This window comes from Sphaerodactylus townsendi, linkage group LG10, assembly GCF_021028975.2.
Source record: "Sphaerodactylus townsendi isolate TG3544 linkage group LG10, MPM_Stown_v2.3, whole genome shotgun sequence".
Taxonomy (NCBI): domain Eukaryota; kingdom Metazoa; phylum Chordata; class Lepidosauria; order Squamata; family Sphaerodactylidae; genus Sphaerodactylus; species Sphaerodactylus townsendi.
In genome coordinates this window covers 84,758,025-84,780,963 of record NC_059434.1, presented here as the reverse complement: position 1 = coordinate 84,780,963, position 22,939 = coordinate 84,758,025, and the positions used below count along the sequence as shown (strand labels likewise).

General features: G+C 49.3%; 1 protein-coding gene across 2 annotated transcripts in view; it reads left to right on the top strand.

Annotated features, from left to right (window-relative positions):
- Positions 1-22,939, top strand: part of SLC4A11 (solute carrier family 4 member 11) — a 124,067-nt gene that overhangs the window by 91,520 nt on the left and 9,608 nt on the right. For both annotated transcript variants that reach the window (XM_048508828.1, XM_048508827.1), the window contains exons 9-15: positions 6,151-6,276; positions 6,763-6,876; positions 7,651-7,783; positions 10,082-10,155; positions 15,208-15,406; positions 18,639-18,745; positions 21,701-21,869. In XM_048508828.1, the coding sequence (XP_048364785.1) occupies positions 6,151-6,276; positions 6,763-6,876; positions 7,651-7,783; positions 10,082-10,155; positions 15,208-15,406; positions 18,639-18,745; positions 21,701-21,869 (922 nt within the window). The remainder of the gene's footprint in view (positions 1-6,150; positions 6,277-6,762; positions 6,877-7,650; positions 7,784-10,081; positions 10,156-15,207; positions 15,407-18,638; positions 18,746-21,700; positions 21,870-22,939) is intronic.

Sequence of the window (22,939 nt, the reverse complement as noted above, 5' to 3'; positions counted from 1 at the left end):
GCAGCCACAGCCGGCCCCAAACCCCCTCCAGTTTCCATCGAGATAAAGCCTTTAGCCATGTGCAGAGTGCTGTGGGAAGTCTGTGGCAGGGGCTGAAATGGAGGGTGCAAATTCCCCTTCCCTTTGTTTAATCATTGGTGTTACGGGTCTTTTTGAGACAAAGGTTTGTAGTTGGGGTGCAGGAAGGTCTGTGGTTTGGTGGAAGACCCTCTTCATTAAATGCAGACGGTCCCAGGTTGTGGGTTTTCTAGGCTGTGTGGCCGTGGTCTGGTGGTTTTTGCTCCTAATGTTTCGCCAGCATGGAGAATTGGGTTTGATTCCCCACTCCTCCACCTGAGTGGCAGAGGCTTATCTGGTGAACCAGGTGTGTTTCCACATTCCTACATTCCTGCTGGGTGACCTTGGGCCGGTCACAGTTCTCTCAGGACTCTCTCAGCCCCACCTACCTCAGAAGGTGTCTGTTGTGGGGAGAGAAAGGAAAAGGAGCTTGTAAGCCACCTTGAGTCTCCTTACAAGAGAGAAAGGTAGGGTATGAATCCAGACTCCTCCTTCTTCTATGGCTGGCATTCTGTCCATTCCCCAGGACCTTTCTGACCCACCACAGAACCTTGTGAAGTAGGTGGGGATGAGAGAGTTCTGAGAGAGCTGTGACTGGCCCGAGGTCATCCAGCAGGCTTCACGTGGAGGAGCAGGGAAACAAACCCAGTTCACCAGATAAGAGTCCGCCACTCACGTGGAGGAGTGGGGAATCAAACCGGGTTTTCCAGATTGGAGTCCAGTCCTCTTAACCACCACACCAGTCCGGATCAAATTATTTAGCTTTAAAAGGGGCTTAGCTTTAAAAGGGTCTAGCTTTAAAAGGGGCTTGGATAGCTTTAAAAGGGGCTTGGACAGATTGATGGAGGAGAAGTCGATTTATGGCTACCCATCTTGATCCTCTTTGATCTGAGATTGCAAATGCCTTAACAGTCCAGGTGCTCGGGAGCAACAGCCGCAGAAGGCCATTGCTTTCACATCCTACATGTGAGCTCCCAAAGGCACCTGGTGGGCCACTGCGAGTAGCAGAGTGCTGGACTAGATGGACTCTGGTCTGATCCAGCTGGCTTGTTCTTATGTTCTTATGAGCAGCAGCAGTAGCAGAAGAAGGCCATTGCTTTCACATCCTGCATGTGAGCTCCCAAAGGCACCTGGTGGGCCACTGCGAGTAGCAGAGAGCTGGACTAGATGGACTCTGGTCTGATCCAGCTGGCTTGTTCTTATGTTCTTATGAGCAGCAGCAGTAGCAGAAGAAGGCCATTGCTTTCACATCCTGCATGTGAGCTCCCAAAGGCACCTGGTGGGCCACTGCGAGTAGCAGAGTGCTGGACTAGATGGACTCTGGTCTGATCCAGCTGGCTTGTTCTTATGTTCTTATGAGCAGCAGCAGTAGCAGAAGAAGGCCATTGCTTTCACCTCCTGCACGTGAGCTCCCAAAGGCACCTGGTGGGCCACTGCGAGTAGCAGAGAGCTGGACTAGATGGACTCTGGTCTGATCCAGCTGGCTTGTTCTTATGTTCTTATGAGCAGCAGCAGTAGCAGAAGAAGGCCATTGCTTTCACCTCCTGCATGTGAGCTCCCAAAGGCACCTGGTGGGCCACTGCGAGTAGCAGAGAGCTGGACTAGATGGACTCTGGTCTGATCCAGCTGGCTTGTTCTTATGTTCTTATGAGCAGCAGCAGTAGCAGAAGAAGGCCATTGCTTTCACCTCCTGCACGTGAGCTCCCAAAGGCACCTGGTGGGCCACTGCGAGTAGCAGAGTGCTGGACTAGATGGACTCTGGTCTGATCCAGCTGGCTTGTTCTTATGTTCTTATGAGCAGCAGCAGTAGCAGAAGAAGGCCATTGCTTTCACCTCCTGCACGTGAGCTCCCAAAGGCACCTGGTGGGCCACTGCGAGTAGCAGAGAGCTGGACTAGATGGACTCTGGTCTGATCCAGCTGGCTTGTTCTTATGTTCTTATGAGCAGCAGCAGTAGCAGAAGAAGGCCATTGCTTTCACATCCTGCAGGTGAGCTCCCAAAGGCACCTGGTGGGCCACTGCGAGTAGCAGAGAGCTGGACTAGATGGACTCTGGTCTGATCCAGCTGGCTTGTTCTTATGTTCTTATGAGCAGCAGCAGTAGCAGCAGAAGGCCATTGCTTTCACATCCTGCAGGTGAGCTCCCAAAGGCACCTGGTGGGCCACTGCGAGTAGCAGAGAGCTGGACTAGATGGACTCTGGTCTGATCCAGCTGGCTTGTTCTTATGTTCTTATGTGGTAGTAGAACAGTAAAATCCTCTCTGCGCTGTGAGCGCAGGGGAGTCATCAGCGGTTGGAGCTGGCTGCGTTGGGCCCAATAGACTACAAGGCTGAGTTAGTCTCGGGTGACTTCCGACGTTTCAAAATAACCTTTGGGAAATGCTTGTTTTGCAGCACGGGATCACCGGTGGTCATTTGAAGAGATCTTTGTAAAAATCAAACTTGCAGATAATTAAAACGGTCTATGTTTTTGGTTTCGATCGGAGCGCAAATTCAAACTGCCCCTGCGCTGGTAGAAAAGGGGAACGCGTTAGTTGCTTGCTTTTGCAAGCCTGTGTCTTTATTTATTTGTTTGTTTGTTTGTTTGTTTGTTTGTTTGTTTGTTTATTTATTAATTAAACGTATAGGCCGCCTCATCCCCGAAGGGCTCGAGGCGGCTCACAACATGGCTGTTCTAACGAACAGCAAATCAACAACATAAAAACTTAAATCCCTTAAGACCTATGCAGCAATAAATTAAAACAGCAGAAGTATGTTAAGACAAAATTGTTTAAACTGGCGCCCGAACCAAGGCCAAGGAAGGGAGGAAATAGGTAGGGCCCGCGATGTTATCAGTGGGTCAGGCCCAACCAGAATAAAGAAGATGGAGACAGGCAGCCTCAGATTCCGTTTTGCATGTGCTTTCCAGCGAATGCCCCTTCTCCGAGCGGAGATCGCTCTGTGGGATGCACTCGATAGCCGAGAGGAGCAACGGCAGCCGATGGAGCCAGCGGAATCCCCTGTGTTCTCTGTTTGTTTTCTCCAATTTAGCTTTCTTGGCTGGGAATATTTTCCTTGGCTTAACCCCCCCCCCCCTCAGATGTTCTCAATGGAGCGGGATGCAGAGAGCCTTATTCAGCATTTTCGTGGGCCATCTCTGGCCAAGCTGAAGGAAATCTTCATTCTGACCCTCCGTCACCTTCAGGAAGGGCAGGCAGATTTTTCTCGCTCCGTGGCGCCTTCTTATTTCTCTCTCCCGTCTCCTGTCAGCTGTAGGCAGGAATGCAAAAGTTCTCCTGGCGAGCCTGAATCGGAAAAACCAAAGTGTTATTGTCGGCGGTCTTATTTTCTCGAGTCGCTCTCCGGAGGGGAACCCTTCTTGCGCTCGCCGTGCTAGTCTGCGCCTGATATTCCTCCTCCTGTTTGGGGAATTTAAAAAATAGAAACGGGGGGCTGTGTCCTAGGGCAGCGATGGCGAACCTTTTCGAGACCGAGTGCCCAAACTGCAACCTAAAACCCACTTATTTATCGCAAAGTGCCAACACGGCAGTTTCACCTGAATACTGAGGTTTTAGTATAGAAAAAAACGGTTGGCTCCACGGCGTCCGTTACTCAGGAGTAAGCTTGGTGGTAGTCGGTGGCTTTGCTTTGAAGCAACCGTGCAACGCTTCGAACAGGTGCATCACGACCCTAGGAGGGTTTACTCAGAAGCAAGCCCCATTGCCAGCAACCGAGCTTGCTCCCAGGTAAAGGATCACGCTTTCGTTCTTCCCATGAAAATCAGTGGGGTTTAACAGCGCTTAACAGGGTTACCTACACTGCTTCCCCAAAACCAGGTCTTAGGTTTAGTGCTAATAATCTCCCTGAAATAATTGCACTATTATCACATGATGAACTCTGTGCACGCGTGCCCACAGAGAGGGCTCTGAGTGCCACCTCTGGCACCCGTGCCACAGGTTCGCCACCACTGTCCTAGGGAATCACCGGCAGCGCTTGAGGTGACCTGGGAAACCTCTTTCCCCTGTTGTGGCTGTTATGAACTTTCTTCACGCTTGTGCCGCCTGCTGAGGTTCGTAAACCCCTCTGGGCTATTTGCCAAGGCAACTGACTGTCCGTGGATTTAGTGTGTATCACAGCCTCCCCAAAGACTTGAAGTCACCCTTCATTCCCCCTGTCCCTATTTCCAGTATGTTTGGAAATCTTCCCAGCTCCTTTTTCCTTAAGTTTTCAGTAGTTGGGAACACAACAGGAACAGCAGGGCAATACATTTTGATAACATGTGAAGTTTAGGTCTTTTTAAGAGCTAGAAGAATTTTTCTTCCGGTTTCGGTGCACAGAACGAAAATAGAAACGGAGTTCCTTGTTAGCCTGGAAAATAAGTCTCTCAGGGTGGTGTAGTGATTAAAGAGCATCACAAACAGACCTGGGAGGACACGGGTTCAAGTTTCTGTTAGCACGACCCTGCTGGTCACATTTCCACTTGGGACCAAGCCAGGCAAAGTTCTGTGAGTTCAGTATTTAGAGCAGGGATCTGCAACCTGCGGCTCTCCAGATGTTCATGGACTACAAATCCCATCAGCCCCCGCCAGCATGGCCAGTTGGCCATCCTGGCAGGGGCTGATGGGAATTGTAGTCCACAAACATCTGGAGAGCCGCGGGTTGCAGGCCCCTGGGCTAGTCACAGTTCTCTCAGAACTCTCTCAGCCCCACCTACCTCAGAAGGTGATAGGAATTGTAGTCCATGAACATCTGGAAAGCCGCAGGTTGCAGGCCCCTGGGCTAGTCACAGTTCTCTCAGAACTCTCTCAGCCCCACCTACCTCAGAAGGTGATAGGAATTGTAGTCCATGAACATCTGGCGAGCCACAGGTTGCAGGCCCCTGGGCTAGTCACAGCTCTCTCAGAACTCTATCAGCCCCACCTACATCAGAAGGTGATAGGAATTGTAGTCCATGAACATCTGGAGAGCCGCAGGTTGCAGGCCCCTGGGCTAGTCACAGCTCTCTCAGAACTCTCTCAGCCCCACCTACCTCAGAAGGTGATAGGAATTGTAGTCCATGAACATCTGGAGAGCCGCAGGTTGCAGACCCCTGATTTAGAGTTTGCAGTGGCCCGGCTTTATAAAATAGGCACAGCGCTTGCTCCCCTCGCCCCCAATTTTGGAGCTCCCCTCGCCCCCCAGATCATCCGGGGATTCTTCCAGCGACGTCGGGCTCTTCCTCCCAACAGAAATGCAGCAAGCGGGAGAAAGGATCCATAGACTGGGGGAAAGCTTCAAACGTGTCTCAGTGGCAGTAACGAAATAAAAGGTGGATCCATCTCATTGTCCGTAGCTTAGCAATTTGCGGTTGTTCCTACCTTTGATAACGTGGATGATCAAATCATGGCAATTTGCAGCATAGCAATTTGCAGTTAGGCTACAACCTGCCTGAGATAACAGGGAGCTCAAAGTCCTTTCTGAATAGCCTCGCTCTTCTATCTGCAGAGGGATCTCTTTCTTGGCCCGTTAGATTCGAGTCCAGTAGCCCTTTAAAGACCAACAGGATCTTGTAAGGTCTGAGGTTTTGAGTCTCTGTGTCCCATCTGTCAGAGCTGTGACTCTGGAAAGCTCACCCCCCACCCCAAATCTTGTTCCTCTCTAAGATGCTACTGGACTTGAAGAAAAGAAGAAGAGTTTGGATGTATATCCCCGCTTTCTCTCCTGTAAGGAGACTCAAACGGGCTTACAATCTCCTTTCCCTCCTCCCCCCCAACAACAAACACCCTGTGAGGTGGGTGGAGCTGAGAGAGCTGCAAAGAACTGTGACTCACCCAAGGTCACCAAACTGGCATGTGTTGGAGCGTACAAGCTAATCTGGTTCACCAGATAAGCCTCCACAGTTCAAGGGGTGGAGCGGGGAATCATACCCGGTTCTCCATGTTAGAGTCCACCTGGTCTTAACCATTACACCACGCTGGCTCGCTAATCTAAGTGTTTTACTACAGGCCAACATGGCTACCTTCTTGGTGATGCTGGAGTGTGACAGATGGACAGAACTCCGTCCTTCCCCTGTTTTGAAGCCCTGACTCAGTCCTGTGGGTTTTCATTCCGGTTCTCTCTTGCGTTTCCGGTTCTAGGCATTATTGGGTCCAACAAAGCCATAGGCAAATACATCACCACCATGATCTTCCTGTACTTCGCCTGCCTGCTGCCATCCATCGCTTTTGGCTCGCTGAACGACGAAAACACGCGGGGAGCCATCGGTGAGTGTCTCCTTTGTTTTCCTTTTCAAAAACCCCATTCCCACGCTGCGTACCGTTTCTGTGTTTTCTGTCCCGTGTCAAGAACCGTTTCTGACGCTGTCGACAGGAACGTCTCTGCCTGGGACATGGGGTAACTCCTGTCCCCGGGCACAAAAATTGCCCCCCCCCCACACGACCAGATTCCTTCCCCTCGTCTGACTTGGGCCTCCCTCGGCCCCGCCCAAGTCGCAATGACGTGGGTGGAGGGCGGGGCTCTGCAACCCGTGGGGGCGGGGCTTCGTGACCTGCGGGGGGATGCCCAGAGGAGGTTTTATTTATTTATTTATTATTTAAACTTTTATACCGCCCCATCCCCAGGGGGCTCTGGGCGGTGTCCCGGGGCTCCATTTTCTCCTCATACGCCTCTGGGTATCGGTAAATATGATGTTTTGCCTTGGCAGCCGTAGGGCTTTTAAGATCACCGTTCTCCCCATCGTTTGTTTCCAGATGTGCAGAAGACCATCATCGGACAATGCATCGGGGGGCTTATCTACGCTGTCTTCGCAGGTCAGCCCCTAGTGGTGCTCCTAACCACGGCCCCTCTAGCACTGTACATCAATGGTGAGTTCAGCATTCTGGCTGCACACTGGGGGGGGGGGCGTGTTTTGAGGTTCTGGGCTGCAAAGGAATAGGCTTGTGTTCACTTTCTCTCTCTCCCCCAACACACACAATTTTGCCCTTTACTGTCTCTGCTCCCATCAGCCTGGTGTTTGATTCTGCCCACCGTCCTGATTCCACTGTTCCCCTGGATCTTTCTCCTTCTGCAGCTTCCCCGGATGTCAGGTCTTTAGACTCGGGGAGGCTTACAAATACACAAAAGAATACACATGGAAAATATAACTCTCCAGTAAAACAAAGAACTTAAAAGCCGAATGAACGAACGAACAAACGAACGCCAAATATTTCCTTGTATGCAAGCCCACATTGTCTGGGGCTAAGATATCTGAGAGATTGTCTTGTGCAATATGTTTGTGCCCAGAAATTAAGATCACAAGGCGGGGCCTTCTTGACTGCCCCACCAATCATACAAGCTGATCTGGTAGAAACAGGGCCTTTTCTGTGGTATCCCCACAATTATGGAACTATCTCCCCAGGGAGGTGCACCTGCCCCCCGTGACTTTCATTCTCCCAAGGGGCTGTGGAAAACGTTTTTATTGATTAAAACAGTCGTTAAGTTGTGATTTTAGCCTTTTGGTTTTGTGTATTTTCATGCACGCTGTTTTATGGATTTTGTTAGTATTAGAAGCCGCCTCGAGCTCCATAAAGAATAAATGTGGCTAATCAATGTCTTCAATAAATAAGGAGAGTGAAATCTGAATGTGGTGTTGTTTTCAGTGATCCAAGGAATCTCCGATGACTACCAGCTCAATTTCAGCGCGTTCTACGCCTGCATCGGCCTCTGGAACAGTTTCTTCCTCGTCCTCTATTCCCTCTTTAATTTCAGCCTCCTCATGAAGCTGTTCAAAAGGTAAACGCCGCCTAGCTTGTTTTCGCTCCGGTTTTCTATCCCGGCTGTTTGAGCAGCCGCACAGGTGCCTTACAGCTATGGGGGCAACTTGATGGCTTCTCAGCCAACTGCAGGCTGGGCGGGTCGGCTGGGAGCAGCAACCTCAGAGGCAGGGAGCTGGTCAAATCTGGGGCACGGTCCGGGGATTTGGAGTAGCCACATTTACGTGCTGCAGGCTGGGTTGTTACCCAGCGGCCAGCGGCATTTTAATGACAAGCAGCCCAATCCATAAGAACATAAGAACACAAGAACGAGCCTGCTGAATCAGACCAGAGTCCATCTAGACCAGCACTCTGCTACTCGCAGTGGCCCACCAGGTGCCTTTGGGAGCTCACATGCAGGAGGTGAAAGCAATGGCCTTCTGCTGCTGCTGCTGCTTCTGAACACCTGGTCTGCTAAGGCATTTGCAATCAAGGAGGATCAAGATTGGTAGCCATAGATCGACTTCTCCTCCATAAATCTGTCCAAGCCCTTTTTAAAGCTATCCAGGTTAGTGGCCATCACCACCTCCTGTGGCAGCATATTCCAAACACCAATCACACGTTGCGTGAAGAAGTGTTTCCTTGTATTAGTCCTAATTCTTCCCCCCAGCATTTTCAATGAATGCCCCCTTGTTCTAGTATTGTGAGAAAGAGAGAAAAAATTCTCTCTGTCAACATTTTCTACCCCCTGCATAATTTTATAGACTTCAATCATATCCCCCCTCAGACGTCTCCTCTCCAAACTAAAGAGTCCCAAACGCTTCAGCCTCTCCTCATAAGGAAGGTGCTCCAGTCCCTCAATCATCCTCGTTGCCCTTCTCTGCCCTTTTTCTATCTCTTCGATATCCTTTTTGAGATGCGGCGACCAGAACTGAACACAGTACTCCAAGTGTGGTCGCACCACTGCTTTATATAAGGGCATGGCAATCCAAAAGGGGGGGAGTAGAGTGGGTGGACAACTCCAATCAGAGGAGGAGGAGTTGTTGTTTGGATGTATGCCCCACCTTTCTCTCCTGTAGGGAGACTCAAGGGGGCTTACAAGGTGGCTTTTCCCTTCCTCTCCCCACAACAGACACCTTCTGAGGTAGGTGGGGCTGAGAGAACTGTGACTAGCCCAGGGGTCTGCAACCTGCAGCTCTCCAGATGTTCTTTATTTCTTTATTTATTAAATGTATAGGCCGCCTCATACCCGAAGGGCTCGAGGCGGCTCACAACATGACTGTTTCCAGAACAGTAAATCAATATGACATAAAATCTAACTCATTAAAATTCAGCAGCAATTAAAACAATAAATACAAATTAAACAACAAGGTTGTGTAAAAAGGCCAAAAGGGAAGGGAGGAGAAGGCAGGGCCCAGGATGGCAGGGCCCTACCAAGATGGGAAAGGCAGCTTAGTTCCGGTTTCAGTGGGGGGCAATAGAGCCGCGGCCAGCCCCTCCAAAAGCCCGGTGGAATTGCTCCGTCTTACAGGCCCTGCGGAATTTACCGAGGTCCCGCAGGGCCCGGACAGCTGGAGGTAGAGCATTCCACCAGGCAGGGTCCAGAGCCGTAAAGGCCCTGGCCTGGGTAGAGGCCAGCCGCAGGGGCTGATGGGAATTGTAGTCCATGAACATCTGGAGAGCCGCAGGTTGCAGACCCCTGGGCTAGCCCAAGGTCACCCAGCAGGAATAGGAGTGGGGAAACACATCTGGTTCACCAGATAAGAGTCCACTGCTCATGTGGAGGAGCAGGGAATCAAACCCGGTTCTCCAGATTAGAATCCACCTGCTCTTAACCACTACACCACGCTGGCTCTTGGCCCCCCCCACTGCCAAGCAAACAATCTCAAGGCAAGCAATAGGTGCCCAAAAGCCCATAGTTTGAACCCCTGTGCGGGTCTGCCTGCAGAGGTCTTCTGTGGTGTGGGCCCCCACCCTCCCTCTCGTGGTTTCTCAGTCTCTGTGTTTATGGGCCTTTCCCCACTTACCTTAAGCCCCGCGTTACTCTCCTCAGGTAGTGCGGGGTCCCCCGGCACTCCCCACTTGTCGCCGCCCCGACACTGCCGCTGTCGCACCCCCTCAGCGCGTGTCATTCCTGGCGCTCTTGTAAACGGTGCCTTTTGATGACCCTGCGGGGTCATGGGGACGCCCGGGCACGCACCAGAAATGACGCGCGCTGAGAGCAGCACGTGGCATAGGGGAGGTCGTGGTGAGTGGGGAAACGCCCTATGTGTGTGGAATACTGAGGCAATTGAGAGCTTGGAGCGGACGACGGTAACAAATGTGAATTTCTTTGCAGGTCCACAGAAGAAATAATTGCGCTTTTTATATCCATCACCTTTGTGCTCGATGCGCTGAAGGGCATCACGAAAAGTAAGTCTCCTGGAAAAGCCGAAACGCCTCCTTTCGGTTCTCTCAGTGAAATCCCGTTGCGGTATTGTCTGAATGGGTGTCTACAGCATTCTTGCAAACAACAAAGGCAAAACATTGCTTAATTTTTTAAAGTTTGGATTTGTACCCGCTTTTCTCAACTATAAGAAGTCCCAAAATGGCTTACAAACTCCTTCCTTTCCTCTTCCCACAACTGACTCCTTATGAGGTAGGTAAGACTGAGAGAGTTCTGAGAGAACTGGGACTGGGAGTATGCGAGATGAGCCAGAAACAGTATGGATACTGCAGAAAAAAAATACCTCTTTCTGGTTCAAAGAGCAGCGTTCAAACTTTACCTTTAGTAGAAATATTAAAAAGTACTGTATCAAATACACCAATTACCAACAATGAAAAATAATACAAAATGTGGATAACACATGACAAATAGAAAAGGGATCCCAACTTATTCACAGAAGACCCAAAGTCTCTGTATAGGAGACTTTGGAGCAGCAGTGGCGTGGGATGTTAAGAGCGCGTGTATCTAATCTGGAGGAACCGGGTTTGATTCTCCGCTCTGCCGCCTGAGCTGTGGAGGCTTATCTGGGGAATTCAGATTAGCCTGTACACTCCCACACACGCCAGCTGGGTGACCTTGGGCTAGTCACAGCTTCTCGGAGCTCTCTCAACCCCACCCACCTCACAGGGTGTTTGTTGTGAGGGGGGAAGGGCAAGGAGATTGTAAGCCCCTTTGAGTCTCTTACTGGAGAGAAAGGGGGGATATAAATCCAAACTCTTCTTCTACTCTTCTTCTATAACTGATAACCCTTCAGTGAAAATCCATAAATATCACAAGTTGGAAGTATTCCAATGGCCAGATGTTCTGCTGGATTCCACTTCAGGAGAGAGGCCACATATAAACATCAGTTAGTGGTAGTGTTAATCCAGGTGAGTTCAAGACTTTCAACCTTGGTCTTGTTCAGCCACAACAGTCAGACGAAGAAAGTGCAAGGCATCTAGCCCCAAAATATAACTTCACAAGAGTAATGGGCCACATGCCTCTAAGCATAATGGATAAAGCGCATATGGATAAATGGATAAAACTGGCCAAAGGTCACCCAGCAGGCTTCATGTGGAGGAGCTGGGAAGCAAACCTGGTTCACCAGATTAGTCTGCCGCTCATATGGAGGACTGGGGAATCAAACCTGGTTCTTTAGTTTGGAGTTGGCCACTCTTAACCACTACACTACCTTTTTAAAGCTACCCATGCTTTTCTGTTCTGTTTTCTGCCCATGTCCCCAAAAGCTCAGTCAAATCTCTTGCCTCGATTAATGCCCGCCAATTGTTTTTTGCAGCTCATTAGCTCAAAGTGTGACTTGGGAGGGGGGGTATCTTTCCATCCCTGCAGATGGTCGGGTTTCCTTCCAAAGGGAAGATCAGCTGGACATTTCCCTTAATTCCGAAAGCCGGGTCGCTCTGGCCGGCTATGCAGGAAAAGCCGGAGGGAGGGGTATTATCGCCCGGTGATTGGGTGGGCAGGGGAGTTCAAGCCGCAGATGCTGGTGGCCAGATGAATGACACTTTGTTTTCCAAAGCTGCGGCCCAGCTACCGAAGCTGTGCTCCCGTTTGATCTTGACTTCTGCTCTTTAGAGGAAACGGCAGCTGGAGCAAACAAGAAAGGTGCCTGGGATCAAGCGAGGACTTGCATAACACCCGTGGCTCACCCCCCCCCCCCCCAGTGGTGGGATTCTAATAATTTAACAACCGGGTCCCCCCCCCCAGCACCCCTTCCCCTGCCACCCACTTACCTGCTGTGGAGGAACTTCTTGTGGCAGTGGAGGGGGGCAACAGGGCCTTGCAGCCGCTGTTCTGAAAAACCTGTTGGGAGATCCACACCTGGTGCGTGTGTATCCCTTGAAAAGTAGCAGAGTGGCACAGAGGCTAAACACAGGGAAGCTTACCTGAGCACAAACGCGTGGTTGAGCTTGCTAGAGAGAACTTCAGACACAAAAGAAAGTCAGAGTCATTTGTAGTTTCTAATCTAATAAAAAGAGTATTTATTAGTGAACTCCATTCTGGATAGAAAGGTGGAGAGTTAGGTTCACTATCTAATCTAATCTAGCTGGATGGAGGCGGATGCGTAGGAGACACATCCTCTCCCTAGGCATGGTGAAGGTAAGAGTAATGGAGAGGTTCGAGAAGAAGGCGGAAGCAAGGGAGGAAGTCCCTAAGAGTATCAGTCTACATCAAAGGGATAGACTCAGCATGATCGAGTAAAGGTGACAAATTCCTAAGTCCCTATCTAGCTATTAGCTCGCTAGTAAAAAACCCCCTCTGTAGGATGAGGCAGGAAACAGCGTAAAGTCCCTTTTCTTCCAACAAAACCCTCACTCCCCCTCCCCTGGGAGAGGGGGCGACGGGGCTTTTAGCTCCCCCCAGCAGCCAGGTGGCCCTAACAACCGGTTCCCTGAACTCATCATCATCATCATCATCATCATCATCATCATCATCATCATCATCATCATCATCATCATCAACTTTACTTTACTTTACTTTACTTTACTTAATTTAATTTAATATGCCGCCCCATCCCCGGAGGGTTCTGGGCGGTGTACAACATAAAAACCGTGTATAAAATCATCATAATCAGACTTCCATAAATATAATAAAAACAGCAGTTGTGTCCTAAGATGGTGTCCCACCTAAACCTAATCCTCGTAGAAGGAGGAGGGAGAGGTAATGGGTCCTGAAAAAATTAGGTGCCAGTCCTACCGAACCGGTGCAAACTGGCAGAATCCCACCACTGCCACCACCTCCCTCTGGGACTGGCAGTCTTGAACCCGCCTCAGTGATGGCCTGACAACTCATCTCCATCAGCCTCCGCAGCCCCTCCACTGGGCTGCCTCCTCTCTGGCATGTCACTGGCCGGGCAGAGAGGCGCCGAAGTCGGCTCCAAAGTCCGGAGCCCCAGCTGCTATCTCGGCCGGGTCCAGACAGTTAGGATGACAGCGATTGACAGGGCTCTCTTCTCATCACGTCCAAGCCAGGGGAATTAGGCCGTGGCTGATCTGGTCTGTGTTCCCCCAAGCTGCTAAATCGGCAGCAGCTGAACAGTCAAACACTAAATCCGAGTCACAGGACAGCTCTGGATTGTTAATTGTCGGTCACATTGAGAAAAACCAAATTGCTTGCATGGCTGTAGATTGGAGGGTGCCCAGCAAGATGCCCGTGGGCGCCAGGGCCCGACTGAAACTTTTCCTGCCACCCACCTAGAAGGCAATGGGAACAGGTGAGGCATTTGTTTTAAGCGTATGTGTTTCTAGTGTGTCTCCCTGAGACTCATGGCAGATTACGCAGCGCAAAAGTGGTAAGGAGCCAACGTGGGAAAAGCGCAGTTTGATTTGGGACTCCAGTTCGGAGAACAGGCATTAACTCCCACCTGTGCCAGACCGTCATTTTCCTAACCTCAGTAAGTTTCCCAGAGCTGCTGTTTACCCTACAGGGGGAAATACATCAGGAACACTATGAAACTTACACCTGAGAGCCAGTGTGGTGTAGTGGTTAAGAACAGGTGGATTCTAATCTGGAGAACCGGGTTTGATTCCCCACTCCTCCACCTGAGTGGCAGAGGCTTATCTGGTGAACCAGATGCGTTTCTGCATTCCTACATTACTGCTGGGTGACCTTGGGTTAGTCACAGTTCTCTCTGAACTCTCAGACCCACCTACCCCCAAGGAGTCTGTTGTGGGGAGAGGAAGGGAAAGCAGCTTGTAAGACACCTTGAGTCTCCTTACAGGAGAGAAAGGGGAGATATAAATCCAAACTCTTCTTCTTCTAATTCCCCAATGTGGACCTAATGGCAGCTCCCGAAGACCAGTTTGAGATCAGGGAAAGTTTTGCTTTTTTTCCCCAAACACTTTGGAGTGGTTTTTAGTTATTTATTTATGTTATTTATTGTCCACCTTTGTCACTGAGCCTCAAGGTGGATTGCACAGTGCCAGACAATTAAAATTCGACGGAATGGGACATCTAATAAACAGTAGAATAGAGATCTGGTTTATGGAAAACTGGAGGCACAAGGAGCAGAGAATCTGAAAACTGAGCTCAAACAAAGAGGAGGAGTAGGAGTTTGAATTTATATCCCCCCTTTCTCTCCTGTAAGAAGACTCAAAGGGGCTTACAATCTCCTTCCCCCCCCCAAAAAAACAGCCTGTGAGGTGGGTGGGGCTCAGAGAGCTCCGAAGAACTGTGACTAGCCCAAGGTCACCCAGCTGGCATGTGTCGGAGTGCACAAGCTAGTCTGGTTCATCCAACACTGATGTGGAGGAGTGGGGAATCAAACTGGAGGAGTGGGTAATCAAACCAGCTTTCTGCCCAGCGGGGTTCCAGAGCATCTTACATCGTTCTCCTTTTCTTCATTTTATCCTCACAGCAATCCTGCGAGGTGAGGTAGGCCAAGAGGGCGTGACTTGCCCAAGGTCACCCAGGGAGCTTCCATGGCAGGGTGGGGATTTGAACCTTGGTCTCCCAGATCCCAGCTAGACACTCTAACCCACAGGTGTCAAGCATCATGCTGGCAGGGGATGATGGGAACTGTAGTCCATAACATCTGGAGGGCCGCGAGTTTGACACTGGATTGCACAAGTCGGAGTGCACAAGTTAACCTGGTTCACCAGATAAGCCTCCTCAGCTCAAGTGGCAGAGTGTGGAATCAAACCCGGTTCTCCGGATTAGAGTGCACCTGCTCTTAACCACCACACCACACTGGCACTGGTTTAGGGGTCAGTTGTTTTAGCAGCTCAGCTTAGTCAGAGCAGTGGGAACTTTGGAGTCTTCTTCACATTTGCAGCCGTTGCAAGAAGAATAAATCCGTGGCAGGGAAACTCCAGCCCTGTCTAGGTTTCCTGATGAGGCCAGTAGGCCTTACTCTCGAGTAGATGTGGGTAGGATCGGGCCGTGCGGAAGGAAACCCCAGGAGCCCCAAGTTCGCCGGAGAGAACGGAGGAGAACGTTTATTTCAAGCTGTTCCTTTCTTCCTTCCTTCTCTCTCTCTTCAGTTTTTAAAAAGTATTACTTGGACTTCAGTGCCAACACCACGACCTTGTTGAATTCGTCGATTGACCATTCGGTATCAGGGAACCAAACCGATGTCCAGTCCGCCGCCATCCACCACGGGCGTGAGACCGCTGTTCTCAGTCTGATGCTGATGCTGGGGACCCTCTGGCTGGGTCACACGCTCTATCAGTTCAAGAAAAGGTAGGCGTGCTGTTCGGGTTATTTATTACCTGGTGCTCTGTATATTGCCCCTCCAACGTTATATTAAAAATGAGTTAAAAGTAGAATCATAGAGTTGGAAGAGACCCAGCCTACTATATTGCAGCACTTACCAACCCTATATGTAGGAGAGCCTACATGCTGGCTAGATTTAATATTATCACAATTTCAACTGGTGCAACGTAACAATATAACACTGAAATAAACGCGTTGCAACCACCGCCTTTTTGTGCTCAGTCCGGTGTATTAAATAATAAAGTGCATGTGTGTATTTGACATACAATATACTCTAGAAAGCCAGATGGGGAAATTGATGTATGTGAAAGTTCCACCAGTAGATATTTACCCCAATTATGGCTGCTATGATGTCTTAATAATCTGATGAAGATCTTTTCGAAAACGGTTAAGGAATCGCGCAGTCCGTTTATTGTTGTATACGGAGTTGCTTGAATTTTGGAATCTTCAGAGACCATACCAGGAGACTATTGTATCGGCATAGGAAAGTGAAGCCTAATCTACAAAGAACTGATGACACGACGTTATTGAACGGGTACTTTATTGCTACGGTTGGAACGGAAGGCTGCGGCTCTCAATATTAGAGTATATAGAGAATTGTAATTGTAATTATATTGTATGTCAAATACACACATGCACTTTATTATTTAATACACTGGACTGAGCACAAAAAGGCGGTGGTTGCAACGCGTTTATTTCAGTGTTAGATTTAACATCATGCCATCCCCGCTCCATAGAGGAAGACTCAAGGATCTACCAAACGATAAGAGGCTTTACCCCTGCAGCCCAGGGCAGCTGGATTCCATTGCGCACATCCTCCTCCACTGCCCACTTTACCGGAATCCAAGATCCAGCTTGTTATTACAAATCATTGACTCTATGAAAACCCTGACCGAGCTTGATAAAGTAAATATGCTCTTAAACTGTAATGACCTTGACTGTTGTCTCGCAGTGGCAAAGAGTCTGGCCGAGGTTTGCGAACTGAACTTATGATCCAGTGCGAAGTTTTATCTAGTAATTTTAACTGTATTTATATTGTACGTTCTGTGTGCCAATAAAGGCTTATTGAATTGAATTGAATTGAGTTGGAAGAGACCCCCAAGGGCCATCAAGTCCAACCCCCTGCCATGCAGGAACACGCGATCAAAGCACTCCCTCTGTTTATCCCTTTGTTTAAAAACCTCCAAAGAAGGAGGCTCCACCACTCTCCGAGGCAGTGAATTCCACTGTTGAATAGCCCTGATGGTCAGGAAGTTCTTCCTGATGTTTAGGTGGAATCTCTTTTCCAGCACCTTGAATCCATTACTCCTAGTCTCTGAGGCAGCAGAAAACAAGCTTGTTCCCTCTTCGACATGGCATCCCTTCAAATATTTAAACATAGCTATCATGTCCCCGCTTAATCTTCACTTCTCTGAACTAAACATACCCAGCTCCCTAAGTGTTTTCTCATAGTAGGGCATGTATTCCAGACCTTTGACCATATTGGTCACCCTTCTCTGGACTTGTTCCAGTCTGTCAACGTCCTTCTTAAATTGTGGTGCCCAGAGCTGAACACAGTACTCTAGGTGAGGTTTGACCAATGCAGAGTAGAGTGGTACAAATACTTTCCTCGATCTAGACACTATACCAGGGGTCTTCAAACTATGGCCCTCCAGGTGTTCATGAACTACAATTCCCATCAGCCCCTGCCAGAATGGCCAAGTGGTAGGGCTCATGGGAATTGTAGTCTATGAACATCTGGAGGGCCATAGTTTGAAGACCCCTGCACTATACTCTTATTGATTATAGCAGTCAAGTAACAGCAAGAATATACTCCTAAAATGCAGAAAATCTCCAAAAGCAAAGAATAGCATGCATCTAAAACAGATGTAAAACGAGGCCATCCGTAAAGCCCAGGAAAACATAGCGGTTTGCATGAAGCATCAAGAGGATGCCATACCTGGAGCCAGCAACGATGTTACACCGCTGGGATTCCAGCTCTGTCAGTTCAAGAAAAGCTCCGTTTCTGCTTGTCATTCGTCATTACTTTAAATAAAAAGGGGATCATGCTGAACTGGGTTTGAGCCCCTGATCTTAAATTTTGACAGCAGGTGGTGTTACACTCGCTTCGCCTGGAATATGCTCCTTGGCATGTGACTCTGTCCTTTGGCTTTGAAGAATGGGGCATAACAAGCAAATTTGGGACCACAATGGGATTTATTGCGCATTTCTTAGGTGGAACTAGGGAGGGCGGGAAAGACATGGGCCTCAAACTTTGGAGGGCTTCTGCCGGTCAGCTCAGGTAGTTCTGCACTCCAAAGATCCACTTTTAATGTGTTTTTAGCGATAGTTTGTAAGTGGATTTTGTCATTTCATACAATAAACTTCAGTTGCAAAGTTCAATGAAAGTGGGTTGAAAGTGCATTATTCAGAAGGTTTACATGCTAGAAGTCCGGCCTTGGTCGGGAAGGGTGGAATATAAAATTAATAAATAAATAGTAAATTGCATTCCTTTGAAAGTATTGAAAGTGCATTGTCCAGCATGTAAACACATAAAATAATGCACTTTCGATATACTTTTAACGTACTTTAGTGATGGTTTGTAAGTGGATTTTGCCATTTCACGCAGAAATATCCAGTTGCAAAGTGAATTGAAAGCAGCATTCGGCAGGTTTGCATACTAAAGTGCACTGAATTGAAAGTGGACTGAAAATCTGTTGAAGGGAAGAATTGAAAAAGCATTTTTTTCAGCCTGAAAACACACTGGATAATGCACTTTCAGAACACTTTTAGTGAGGGGTGCTGTGTGGTTTCCGGGCTGTATGGCCGTGTTCTAGCAGCATTCTCTCGTGACGTTTCGCCTGCATCTGTGGCTGGCATCTTCAGAGGATCTGTGGCTGGCATCTTCAGAGGATCAGAAGATTCCAGTCACAGATGCAGGTGAAACGTCAGCAGAGAATGCTGCTAGAACACGGCCATACAGCCTGGAAACCACACAGCACCCCAGTGATTCCGGCCGTGAAAGCCTTCGACAATACACTTTTAGTGTACTTCAGTGATAATTTGTGAGTGGATTTTGCCAGTTCATGCAGTAAAATCCAGCTGGAAAGTTCACTGATTGAAAGACCCCTTAAAGTACCCGGATCCTGAATTCACAGAGTCTTGAGTACTGTAGCTGTACATGCTTGCTCTGATAAGAGTTCTTCTGAAATTGTTACAGTCCCTACCTGCATGCCAGAGTCCGCGAAATCCTGTCTGACTGTGCCTTGCCCATTTCAGTCCTCATCTTCTCTGTCGTGGGATCTTATTTCTTCCAGGAAATAGAAAGTAAGTCAGCCTTTTTGCTCTCCTTCATGCAATAGGTGGGGAAAGTCAGTGACAGAGAGAAATTTTTCTCTCTTTCTCACAATACTAGAACCTGGGGGCATCCATTGAAAATGCTGGGGGGAAAAATTAGGACTCATAAAAGGAAACACTTCTTCACACAACGTGTGATTGGTGTTTGGAATATGCTGCCACAGGAGGTGGTGATGGCCACTCACCTGGATAGCTTTAAAAAGGGCTTGGACAGATTTATGGAGGAGAAGTCGATCTATGGCTACCAATCTTGATCCTCCTTGATCTGAGGTTGCAAATGCCTTAGCAGACCAGGTGCTCGGGAGCAGCAGCAGCAGCAGAAGGCCATTGCTTTCACATCCTGCATGGGAGCTCCCAAAGGCACCTGGTGGGCCACTGCGAGTAGCAGAGAGCTGGACTAGATGGACTCTGGTCTGATCCAGCAGGCTCGTTCTTATGTTCTTATAAAGTCACAAACTCTGCTGGGATCCTCAAAGAGCCAACCCCATATAATTCTTCCCACTGTCTTCCGTTTCTCTCGCCTGTTTAATTACCACCCTGAGTTCACAATCAGACTTAATTCACGGGGGGGGAAAATAGCTAGTCAAATGATCGGGCATCAACAGAGTTTGTTTTTGTCCCTGTAGGTTATTCCGGTCCATAACTTTGATTTTAATGTAATTAAAATGCCTCTCTTGTTTTGCGAAAGAGGAACGGTCGCTTCTGTTCTTCTAGCGAGGAACAAAAACGAATACACAATTAACAGAGGCAGGAAGGGTTCTCAGCAAACGTGCAGATGCGGCGGTGATGGCTTTGACCCCTGCTTCTCAGTGCCTCTGTATATTTTCCTAATTAAAACGTGCGAATGGTCCGGGACGTCTGGGAGGGACCTGTCAGAGGCCGTAAGGAAATCTAATGGAATGTGCGAAGTCTCTGTGGGCCGACCAAATCACCTTTTCCACATCAGGAAGTCAGAGCGGGGGTCAGGAACCGCGCCGCGTTTGTGATGATGCGTTTGGGAAACTGGAAGGAAATCGATGGAAACGAATTAAGAAACACCGATATTTTTTTCCCCCCTGCGACCATCATTCCATCCATTCGGAGTTGGAAATGGCGCATTCTGGGTGTGTGGGTGTGATGACAAGCGTTTCCTGACGATTTCTCCCTTCCTGACAATTGTTCCCTTGTCACCTGCGGCTATCGTGCCGCGCTGAAAAATCCCTCTCCGCAGCCTGCAAAGGGACCCCTTCAGAAATGCCGCAGCTGCTGAGATTGGAACGGGACCGTCCTTCGGAGGGATGAAAGATTTACCTCTCAGTGTTTGCCTTGAAACCATCAGCTGGGCTGTAGATCTTCCCAAAACAACTGTTGCCTCTGACACACGCACATATGTGCAAACCAGGTGGTCTTTTGGCTGCATATAGAGGAATGTGGTGGTGGTGGGGGGGGCGCAGAATGATTAAACAAGAGGAAGCCCCCCCCCCCGTAGGAGTGGCTGTGGCTCAGTGGTAGAGCCCACATAGTCAGTGGTTAAGATTGGTGGACTTTGATCTGGAGAACTGGGTTCGATTCCCCACTCCTCCCAATGAGTGGTGGACTCTAATCTGGAGAACCGGATTCAGATCCCCACTCCTATCCATGAATCCTGCTTGGTAACTTTGAGCCAGTCCCAGTTCTCTCAGAACTCACTCAGCCCCACCAACCTCACAAGGTTTCTGGAGCACCAGTGGCGTAGGAGGTTAAGAGCTCGTGTATCTAATCTGGAGGAACCGGGTTTGATTCCCAGCTCTGCCGCCTGAGCTGTGGAGGCTTCTCTGGGGGATTCAGATTAGCCTGTACACTCCCGCACACGCCAGCTGGGTGACCTTGGGCTAGTCACAGTTCTTCGGAGCTCTCTCAGCCCCACCTACCTCACAGGGTGTTTGTTGTGAGGGGGGAAGGGCAAGGAGATTGTAAGCCCCTTTGAGTCTCCTGCAGGAGAGAAAGGGGGAGATATAAATCCGAACTCTTCTTCTTCTTTTGGGTAGAGGAAGGGAAAAGGAGTTTGTAAGCCATCATGATACTCCTTGCAGGAGAGAAAGTCAGGGTATAAATCCAAATTCTTCTGCTTGTTGTGAACACACAAGCTAGCATACAAACATGCCTTGGTCCATCCCTGCAGAAGAGTCCAGGTTCGATCCCCGGCATCCTCAGTTAATAAAGGACCAGGCAGTAGGAAAGACTTTGGTCTTTCCAAAGTCTGAGGCTGAGCTCTTTCATATCCCCTACTTTACTAACTGGAGATGCCGGGGATCGAACCCGCATGCCGAGCAAATGCTCCACCGCTGAGACATGGCCCCTCCCCTAAGAAGGCCTACTTGACACACCATTCTTGCCTCCTTTGAATTCACAACTGCAAGCAGAGAACATTGGATGCCTTTTTCTCATGGCAGTGAAATGGGCTAAGAAGAAGAAGAAGAAGAGTTGGATTTATATCCCCCCTTTCTCTCCTGTAAGGAGACTCAAAGGGGCTGACAAACTCCTTTCCCTTCCCCCCTCACAACAAACCCCCCGTGAGGTGGTAGGTGGGGCTGAGAGAGCTCTGAAGAACTGTGACTGGCCCAAGGTCACCCAGCTGGCGTGTGTTGGAGTGCACAGGCTAATCTGAATTCCCCAGATAAGCCTCCACAGCTCAGGCGGCAGAGCGGGGAATCAAACCCGGTTCTCCAGATTAGAGTACACCTGCTCTTAACCACGGTACAACTGCTGCTCCTAAGACTGGGTTTGCACAGCTCTGTGTACCTTATAACAACTGCAGTTCCAGCTCAGCCGACTCGGGATCCTAAAAGGCCTCCCACAGTAGAGTTGGCCGGGTGGACAGTTTGGGATCAGACCCTTGCCAAATCAGCGGCAAGCCCCCCGGATGTGTGTCTTGCTCAGCGGCCTTCTTTTGTTTTTGTTTTCCAGTGTCCAAGTTTAACTACAACCCGTCAAAGAAGTTTTTATCATTGGCCCCCGTCCAGTCTCTCTCCATCGGCTCCATCATGAGCGCCATGGGCCTGGGCTTCCTCCTCTCCATGCTATTCTTCATTGAGCAAAACATAGTGGCATCACTCACAAACGCCCCAGAGAACAGGTAAATGTCATGGGTTGCCTTAGTTTCTCAACTGGGTGTAATTCGTCTTAGAATTTATGGGTGGGTGGGTGGGTGGACGGATGGATGGATGTGGATGGATGTGGATGGATGGATGGATGGATGGATGGATGGATGGATGGATGGATGGATGGATGGATGGATGGATGGATGGATGGATGGATGGATGGATGGATGGATGGATGGATGGATGGATGGATGGATGGATGGATGGATGGATGGATGGATGGATGGATGGATGGATGGATGGAGGGGTGGGTGGGTGGATGGATGGATGGATGGATGGATGGATGGATGGATGGATGGATGGATGGATGGATGGATGGATGGATGGATGGATGGATGGATGGATGGATGGATGGATGGTGGATGGATGGATGGATGGATGGATGGATGGATGGATGGATGGATGGGCCGCCGCCTCATCCCCAAAGGGCTCAAGGCGGCTCACAACATACTATACACCCGCAATCCATAAAATGCATAATAACAATCTCATTAAAACAAATCATTAAAATAATCAGTTAATTTAACAGCAGCAACAATTTACTTTAAAACTAAATAATAAGATTAAAGCAAGCAAATTAACAACAACAACAACAACAACGAAGAATCATAAAGTTGGAAGAGACCTCGGCCCTTTCCCCACCTACCGTTTGCTGCGCGCTACTCCCCCCCAAATAGCGCGTGGTCCAGCGGTGCTCCCGACTCTGCGCTCTCACGTTCCTTCAGCGCGCATCATTTCTGACGCTGAAGAAACGGCACCTTCTGGGGAACACGACCCAGGGGCGGAAATCGCTCGCGCTCAGAGTAGCGCACTGCAAAACGTAAGTGGGGAAAGGCCCCTTAAGGGCCATCAAGTCCAACCCCCTGCCATGCAGGAACACACAATCAAAGCACTCCTGACAGATGGCCATCCAGCCTATCTTTAAAGACCTCCAAAGAAGGAGACTCCACCACCCTCCGAGGCAGTGCATTCCACTGTCCAACAGCTCCAACCATCAGGAAGTTTTTCTTTTACTGCACCTTGAGTCCATTACTCCTGGTCCTGG